At 38.8% G+C, this 10141-nt stretch overlaps 1 protein-coding gene across 1 annotated transcript in view; it reads right to left on the reverse strand.

Annotated features, from left to right (window-relative positions):
* Positions 1-10141, reverse strand: part of NIBAN1 (niban apoptosis regulator 1) — a 155784-nt gene that overhangs the window by 110617 nt on the left and 35026 nt on the right. The window contains exon 4 of the mRNA XM_007937680.2: positions 7409-7523. Coding sequence (XP_007935871.2) covers positions 7409-7523 — 115 coding nt within the window. The remainder of the gene's footprint in view (positions 1-7408; positions 7524-10141) is intronic.

Here is a 10141-nt window from a genome sequence, read left to right on the forward strand (position 1 = left end):
AACAACAACAACAACAACAATCTTTACAGAAGCAGATTATCTTTCTCCCATGGAGCAGCTAATGGGGTTTGAACCACTGACCTTTCAGTTAGCAGTTGAATGCTTAACTACAGTGGCACCAAGGCTCCTTATACTGAAGTAGGGTGGATCCTAATCCAAATCCCTTCAGAGTGATATTATAAAAGGAGAGTCACACACAGGGAGACACAGCATGTGAGGATGCTTGAGCATTCACAAGCCAAGGAACACCAAGAAATGCCCAGAGCTGCAGAAGCTAAGAGAGACAAAGAAGGATCCTCCCCTAGAAGTGACAGCAATTAGTGCTGACAACTCCCTGAATTCAGACTTCTAGCCTCCAGAGTTATGAGAAAATATGTTTCAGTTCTTTAGGGAAAGCTATTTTGTGGTATTTTGTTATGGCAGCCCTAACAGAGACAGTAACTATCTAGGGCAGAACATGAGATGGAAAGTTGGTATGAGATGTTTCACAGAATGAAGGAAAATTAGAGTTCATTGTCTGTAGCATACCTCAACCAGCTTCACCTATCACCTTTCGGCAGACAATCTCACCTCCTACTCCACAGGGACAACAGAGGCCATCAGACACAATCTCTCTCAACTTTTTCCCTTCTAAATGATCTAAAAACAGAGCTCATCCTTCCTCATTGCCCTGCAGCAGGTGAGAAGTCTGCTCATACAGACACTCTCCCCACCCTCCTTGCAGGCTCCCAACCCATGTTCCCTGCCAGCATCTCCTGCCTGCATGCTCTCACTCTTGTCTATCATTGCCAAATTCTTAGCAGTATAGCTCATATCTTCCCTCCATCAACCACTATTCTCACCTCAGTCCAATTCCTGTCCTGTTATGCTATTGTTAGGTGCTGTTGAATTGGCTCTGACTCATAGAGACCCCATGTACAACAGAATGAAACACTGCCTGGTATGGTGCCAGCCTAACAATCCTTGCTATATTTGAGCCCATCACTGCAGCCATTGTATCAATCCATCTCATTGAGGCTCTTCCTCTTCTTCACTGACCTTCTACTCTACCAAGCATGATATCCTCCTCAAGGGAATAGTCCCTTCTGACAACATGACCAAAGTAGGTGAGATGAAATCTGGCCATTCTCACTTCCAAGGAGCATTCTAGCTGCACTTCGTCCAAGACTGACTTGTTCATTCTTCTGGCAGTCCACGATACTTTCAGTATTCTTTGCCAACACCACAACACAAAAGCATCAACTCTTCTTTGGTCATCCTTAATCATTGCCCAGCTTTCACATGCATGGCTTGGTGAAGGCATACCTTTGTCTTCAAAGTGACAACATTGTTCTTCCACACTTTAGAGAGGTCTTTTGCAGCAGATTTGCCCAGTGCAATACAATGTCTGATTTCTTGACTGCTGCTTTCATGGGTGTTGATTGTGGATCCAAGTGATATGAAATCTTTAACAACTTCAATCTTTTCTCCATTTATCATGATGCTGATTATTGGTCTAGTTGTGAGGATTTTCATTTTCTTTTACGTTGAGGTGTAACCCATACTGTAGTCTTTAATCTTCATCAGTAAATACTTTAAGTTATCTTCACTTTCAGCATGTAAGGTTGTGTCATCTGCATATCACAAATTGTTAATGAGTCTTCCTCCAATCCTGATGCTGCGTTAGTTTTCATATAGTCCATATTCTTGGATTATTTGCTCAGCATACACATTGAATAAGTATGGTGAAAGCATACAACACACCCTTCCTGATTTAAAACCATGCAGTATCCCCTTGTTCTGTTGGAATGAGAGCCTCCTGGTCTATGTACAGGTTCCTTGTGAACACAATTAAATGTTCTGGAATTCTCACTCTTCTCAATGTTACCCATAATTTCTTATGATCCATACAGTTGAATGCTTCTGCATAGTCAATAAAACATAAGTAAACATCTTTCTAGTATTTGCTTTGAGCCAAGATCCATCTGACATCAGCAATGATATCCCTTGTTCCATATCATCTTGTGAATCCAGCTTGCATTTCTAGAAGTTACCTCTCAATATACTGCTGCAACCATTTTTTAATTATCTTCAGCAAGATTTTACTTGCATTTGATATTAATGATATTGTTCGATAATTTCCACATTCTGTTGGATCACCTTTATATGGAATAGTTACAAATATGGATCTCTTCTAGTCAGTTGGCCAGGTAGCTGTCTTCTAAATTTCTTGGCATAGATGACTAAGTGCCTCCAGTGTGGCATCAGTTTATTGAAACATCTCAGTGGGTATTCTGTCAGTTCCTGGACTCTTGTTTTACATCAATTCCTTCAGTGCAGCTTCAACTTCTCCCTTCAATACCATTGGTTCTTGATCATATGCCACCTCTTGAGATAGGTGAACACTGACCACTTCTTTTTGGTACAGTGACTGCATATTCCTTCCATCTTCTTTTGATGCTTCCTGCATCATTCAATATTTTGCCCACAGAATCTTTCAATACTGCAATTCAAGGCTTGAATTTTTTCTTCAGTTCTTTTCAGCTTGAAAAATGCCAAGCATATTCTTCTCTTTTGGTTTTCTAACTCCAGGTCTTGTACCTTTCATTATCATAACTGACTTTGTCTTCTTGAGCTGCTCCTTTGAAATCTTCTGTTCAGCTCTTCTATCTGTCATTTCTTCCATTTGCTTTAGCTACTCTCCATTCAAGAGCAAGTTTCAGAGTCATTTCTGACACCCATTTTGGTCTTTTCTCCCTTGCCTTTTTAATGAACTTTTGTTTTCTTCATGTATGATGTTCTTAATGTCATCCCACAACTCGTCTGGTTTTTAGTCATTGGTCTTCAACACATCAAATCTGTTTCTCAGATGGTCTCTAAATTCAGGTGGGATATAATCAAGGTCATATTTTGGCTCTTGTTGACTTGTTTTAGTTTCCTCTAGCTTTAACTTGAACTTGCATATGAGCAGTTAATGGTCTGTTCCACAGTGAACTCTTGCCTTGTTTTGGCTGAAGATACTGAATTTCTCTGTCTCCTGTTTCCACAGATGTAGTTGATCTGATTCCTGTTTATCCATCTGTTGAGGTTCACATGTATAGCCACTGTTTATGTTGTTGAAAAAAGGTATTTGCAATGAATAAATCATTGGTCTCGCAAAATTCTATCATGCAATCTCTAGTGTCTTTTTTATTACCAAGGCCTATTTTCCAATTACTGGTCATTCCTGCCCTACCAGCTCTGACATGCCTATTGCTGAAAGTCATCTTGACTTTCAACCTATGGCTTCTTCTCTATTATCCTTCCTCTTAATCTGATCTGAAACATGTGTTGCTACTAGTGCCCTCTCTTTGGAAAACATTCTCTCCCCTTGAGTCCACGAGCACCTCTTTCTAGGATTCTTTCTTTCTTTTAAATTGTTTCTTTCTTTTTTGTCACTTTTACTGGCTCCTCTGTCCCCTTGACCCATCTCCACCCCCCAAGTGTGGGTGTTTGTCTTATTCTGTGCTACTCCTCTCAGTCTGTATACTCTCCCTGGAAGTGATTCCTTACATAGCTTTTTACCTATTGTTCCTGCAGTCCATGTCACCCTTTCTTTCTTCCTTTCCATCATGTTTTCACATAGCAAATTCTCCTTGTCCTTCTAAAGGCAAGTCAAAGCCACCCTCTCTGAGATGTCTTTGCTGGCATTTCCTCCTGCCACCAGGCACAGAGTGGTGTTTTCTACTTTGTTCCTCTAAAATATTGTAATAATGTGTTTCCATGTGTGACACTGGTATTCAGGGTGGGAGGTTGAGAATGAGATAAGCTGTCCCATTGATTCTCACGTGGCTGCCCTCCCCAGGAAGCAGAACCACTGCCCTGGATTGGAACTCCTAGAGGATGGAGACTGTCTTACTCATCTTTGTATCCTCAGCTCATAGCACAGTCATGGACCTACTAGATGTTCAACTACCAAGTCTATCGAATGAATGAATGTTACTTCATTCTAGGACATTTTAAGGGAGCGCTGGTAGCATAGTGTCTAAGGCACTTAACTGTTAACCAGGAAGCTGGCAGTTCAAACCCACCAACCACTCTTCGGAAGGAAGTTTAGGCAATCTATTTCCGTAGTGATACTGCCTCAGAAACCCAAGAAGTGGTCACTATGAGTCAGGTTTGACTCGATGACACATAACAACAACAACAACAACAAACAGTGGTACTTTTTACTTATTCCCTCAAAATTAATTCCAAGAGTCATGTTTAAACCACTTGTTAATCAGATCTTCTATCTAAACCTCATTCCTTTCCATGCATCCCAGTTATATAATATTGCATTTAAATGAACCCCAGCTTATTTCTGAGATCATAGAGAACAAGCAGAAGAAAAAGTTCTATGCTCCCTCCCTACACCATGCACAATAATCTCAGAGCCTCTATGTGGCAATTAAAACAGTCTAAATGCCTAAAAACAGTAGGCATTGCAAAAAAAATGGAACATAACCAAAAAAGGAGGTTCCAAAATTGAATTATAATACTGGAAAGTTAATAAATCAGAATTGGCTTAGACAAAGAATAGACTTCCTGAGGCATATCTAGGAGCCTTGTTTAAGTGTCCTGAAGTCTGAAGTTAACAGTAGAATGTGCTGGAAGCACAACTGTGGCCCACCAACCAGTACTTAGCACAATGCCTGACACTAGTAACATATGAATGAATCAGTGTATGAGTGAACAGACAACTGAGTAAATGACTGAATACGGTAGCAGAGACCAGTAGTAGTTCTAACACATTATCTATTCTTCCCTTCTCTCAGTAACCCCTGATTTTTGGTTGGGTAAGTAGCTGCATAAAATAAACACTATGTGCCCCGCTTCCTGTGCAGCTTGCTGTGCCCATAGCCATGAAGTTTTGACCAATGGGATGAAAAAGAAGCACTATGTGAAACTTGCTGGAAGTATCCTTAAGGAAGAAATATGCTTGGTTCCTTCCCTTTTCTCCTTCCTCTCATCTAGGATAAGAAAGCTACAGCTAGTACTTCAGCAGCCACCTTGGACTATGCCAATAAAATCCAAAACCTGGAGATAAAGGAGGAGAGATCCAGAAAGAGTCTGAGTGTCTCACAAATTTATGGAATTACCACACCATCCACAGAGTGTTGATATTCAAATATTTCTTATAATATAGTAAAACTTTATTTGTTTAATTGGAGATATTTTTTGCATGCAGCAAACCAGATCCTAACTAATAAAATGTCAAAGAATCACTTTAGCAAACTGGCAAAACATGGCAGTATTTTGATATATCATCTTAGTGGACTCTATAAAGAAGATATATTTATTTATAACCACTGATGATTTTTTTCAAGTGAGGGTAATTCTTACCTTTCCTCTATGGGATAGAAATCTTAGCACACAGTGAGTCTTCTTGATTAACATGTTTTTGTGAAACAATTGTCCCTGACCTTTCCAAGACCTCACAGTTTTTTACAAACAACTGAAAGCAAGACCCACCCTTTGCATTTAAAAGTTGCCGCAAGCCCCATAAAATCCATTCCAATTAGCCTCCAGTTATCTCTTACTTAACCTTTGACAGAAATTTTCCAGATGTTATCGGCCTGCATTTTTTCTAGTTGAGTTACAGAAATATCACAAATGATCTACTGTAGAATATCCTATTTTTAAAACTCAGAAGGCCACAGCGTGCAATAGAAAAAAAAAAAAAAAGTCATTGAAATGGCCCAATCTGAACCCCTAGGCCAACTGGTATTATTCACACAGGCCTTGTGCTTCTTATTCCTTTCCATTCCTTTTGACATTATTTCATCAATAAATCAATAAACATATTGTCTGTTCTGACTGATATCATTGGAAAATTCTTTCAGAGAGATTTTGAAGAGGAGTCATCATGTTGGTATTCCCATTTCTAGCTGCAGCTCCCCAGCCACAACAACATATAAGTAGAATTCAAATTAGAAAATATAATAATAAGTATAATACATATAATGGATTGTTTTAACTTGAATTACTAGTAATATTTTGTTAATATAGCTTTATGGTCCATGTACTAATCCTATAACTATGTTATTAAAAATACTGTGTTAAGCATTTCTGCACTGAAATAACAATTGATAAAATGATTATTTTCTCCATAAATTCTAATGAAATGATTATATCCACTCATAAGAATCAGGGCTCTCTCCAAGAAACCAAGTAATTACTGTGTAGTATGATTTACACACAGCCAGATGGAGTTATTACATTAGCTACAGTTCATAAATCTCTGTGAAATGCCTTATTCAGCCTATATATTATATCTACCAGTTTCTTTTTATGGAAAAAGTAAAATGAATGAGGAAAATATGAGAGCTGTAAAAGGTCCTTACAGATTTTTAAGTTCAAACCCCTATTTTAGAGAACAAAAACCCAGAGAGGTTCAACAGCCCATTAAGATAACAGTTGATAAATGGCACAGTTAGAACCAGATAAAAATCCAGTCTACTAATTCTCAGTTCAGTGTTCTTTCCATGACAATACTGAGCTACTGTTTATGCATATGCTTATTAATGCAAATGCTTCTATACAGTAGCTATGAGAAATTATAAGCCTTGTTTATAGCATTTTGTCAGTTCAGGGTATTTTATGCATAAAACAAAAATAAAAAAACACAAACTCACTGCCATTGAGTCAATTCCAACTCATAGTGACCCCCCTTTGGGTTTCCTAGGCAATAAATCTCTATGGAAGTAGATTTGCCCAGTCTTCCTTCCATGGAGTGGCTGGTGGCTTTGAACTGCCAGCCTTCTGCTTGGCAGTCAAATGCCTTAGGCCCTGTACCAGTAGAGGTCCTTATTTTATGCATATCAACCTAAAATTAGAAAAATAATAGTCCCTGACAGGTCTAGGCTTGCTGACTGAAAGATAAGATTGGACATGTCATGGACTGAGCCTCACGTGGTGATTTCTGCTGCTCTGGGTGGTGTTATGAAAGCCTGCAGTATATTACAAAAGCCCCAAGGTAACTGATCAATTGCACATTTACCACACATAGAAACACAGTAATTGATTTGGGTATTAGTGAACATGATTTAAAATAACAGAAGCAGTATAAAGTTGTCCCAATTTTAAAAAAATTACATCTTCCATTTGTCTGTGGAACACGTGAGCCTATCCCATGGTTTCTCAACTTCAGCGGACAATTCTCCCTTGTGGGGGCTGTCCTGTGCATTGTAGGATGTTTGTCAGCATCTCTGGGTTCTACTCACTACCTCTCCCTACCCCTTCATCCAGCAATTGTCTCCAGCCATTAACAAATGTCTCTGGGGGGCAAAATTGACCCTCCACCCCACTCTTTGCTCCTCCTCCTACCACCTCTGTTGAGAACACTGGTCTAGCCAAACAAGGCACGTTTACAAATTTTGACTTGGGGAAAAAATGCTCAGCCACTTACCAATAGGGTCTGGGAAATGCCGATCAGATAACAAATTATATTCCTCTTCTGAGGTCAACACCTTCCCTCCAGCTGGCAGAATTCGGCTTTTAGGAGCAGCTCCTCTCTGATAAGCCTGAGGAAGGAAAGGCATACATGAATTATTTTTTCGTCACTTGGCTTTTTAGGAAACATCAGGAATATTAAAAATAGACAGACCCAGACACAAACATCCAGACATAGTAGTCCTCACACTAAGTCACTGAGTTGGAACTATTTATTCAGATATGTTTTGCCTACCTGATACTTAAGTTCCAACTCAGTGACACAGTGTGAGGAGTACTATCTCATCCTTCAGCACTTTTGTGTGAAGGTCACAATATAGTAAATCGTAGTCCTTAATCTCAGGGAGATTTGCTGAAGGTGTTTTTCTCAAATGGGGAAAACATAATCTTCTAGAAATTCTACACTGCAGTTCACATTTCAGACTTTAATGTCTGAGTCATTCTGATAATAACTACAAGGGTGACAATGCTCGACCACACTTACCATATGGAATGCTTGGTGACTGGTGTGGGCCATGTATGGTGACTAATGAGACTACAAAACATGTAACTGCAATTATAGTTGCCATAGATTTTTGTTAAAAACATAAAAATGTTGCCATGATAAAATATGCCACCACTTTGTCCTTAGATGTGAGACTACTGTGCAGTAAAATGACCTGGGATGGAGATACAATGCCATCACATCAGAACAAATTCTGGTGAGAAAAAAGAAGCTGCATTGTTCGGTCAAAGGTAAGACAGGCCCAGTGCCTTGCTAAAGCAGTCCATTAAGCAGATATACCCACAAGGACATAGACAGATAAGACAAAATTTAAGTATGTGCTTCTGATGGGAGGGTTTAAGTCAAGGCACAATTTTGAAAATAGCAACCTAAAGACAAGCTGAGAAATGAAACCAAGAAACTATAAAATACAAAGTCTAGCATGTATTCTTCTAGGTCATCAAAATAATGTGATCAAAGCAACAAAATCAGAACAGCAATATATTCTGTTCTGCATCAATAAGACAGTAATGGAGACCCAAACAAAACAAACTCATATACATCTAAAAAGCTTTATTTGCATACTTATTGTATGAACCATGAATCCCATGCTTAAAGACATCAGGGATATGGATGATAATGGAGAAAGACTAACAAGCTATGACTTCAAGAAAGTTTAGAAACAGTTTGCTTCAGACTGGCCTTAAATCTGAATTATATTATGATAAAAACAAATCTGGGCATTTATAAATTTAATCTTCAAAACAGCAACATGAAATATTAGCATCTTTATTTTACAAATGAGAAAACAAAGTTCAAGAAAGGGAAATAACTTCCCCATTGATCCAATGGTGACAAATCCAGGATTCATCCCCAGGCTTATCCAGCCCCCACTGGGAGCGTGTAGGAAATAGGAAGTGATTATTCAATGAGAATATGTCACCCTTTCCTGATTAATTACCAGCCAAAATTGGCCTCTTAATAGCAATAGGCCACAGTCCAGCAACAACACTAATAACAAATAATAATCTACGAGTGAATACATAGGGAGACATGCAAATTGAACAGGTGTGGGATGGCAAATTACAATATACTCATAATTATGTATAGGTTTGGCAGAGGATATTTCTACAAATGTATTTGTATGTGCTGCAAACATATTCATGCATATATTATAACATTCAGGAGCAAAGTTATGAAAACTTATTTGCCATAACCAAACACTTTGAGAAAGTGAATCACTGGGCTTGGAGGCTTAGGACCATAGTCTCAGGGAACATGTAGATGAACTGGCATAATAGACCACAATATTCTACATCCTACTATGGTAAGTAGAGACTGGGGTCTTAAAAGCTTGCGAGCAGCATCTAGGATGCAACCATTGGTCTCTCCTCATCCTTAGCAAAGAAGAATATGAAAAAAAATCAAATACTCAAGGAAACAATTAGTCTAAAGGACTAATGGACCACACAAACCACAGCGTCCACTAGCTTGAGACCATAAGAACTAGATGGTACCCATACTGCTACAGACCATTCTGCTCAGGATCACAATCAAAGGCTTAGGACACAATGGGGAAAAAAATGTAGAACAAAATTCAAAATCATAAAAAAAGACCAGACTTACTGGTCTGATGGAGACTGGTAGAACTGTTGAGACTATGGCTCTTAGACACCCTTCAAACCTGAAAATGAACCTACCTTGGGGGATCATGTTTCAGCCAAACAACAGCCAGGCCTATAAAATGTACAACACCACCCATGAGAAACATACTCTGCAGAACAATCAGCCATATGAGACCAAAACAGCAGCATTTACCCAAAAACAAAGTTCAGAAGGCAGAAATGGGCAGGAAAAATGAGTGAATGGAAGCGGGGAACCCACTAAGGAAGTGGAAAGACTGCAACAAATGTTATGAAATAAAATGTATATAAAGTATTGAATGGAAAATGTATTTGCTTGATAAACTTTCACTCAGCCCATGATAAAATGTTCAAAAAAAATAATAACATAATAGGTAATTTATAGGTACTTAATGTTTTACTAGGAGCTCTGGTAACAAAGTGCCTAAGGCACTTGACTACTAACCAGAAGGCTGGTGGTTCAAATGCACCAGCCACTTGTGATAGTTGAAGATCTGTCAACTTGGCTGGACTTCACTTGTGAGTGTTGTTTCTCATGATGGATCACATGACTATGTCCTAA

This window comes from Orycteropus afer, unplaced genomic scaffold (assembly GCF_000298275.1).
Source record: "Orycteropus afer afer isolate SDZICR_OR568_19922 unplaced genomic scaffold, OryAfe1.0 scaffold00043, whole genome shotgun sequence".
Classification (NCBI taxonomy): Eukaryota; Metazoa; Chordata; class Mammalia; order Tubulidentata; family Orycteropodidae; genus Orycteropus; species Orycteropus afer.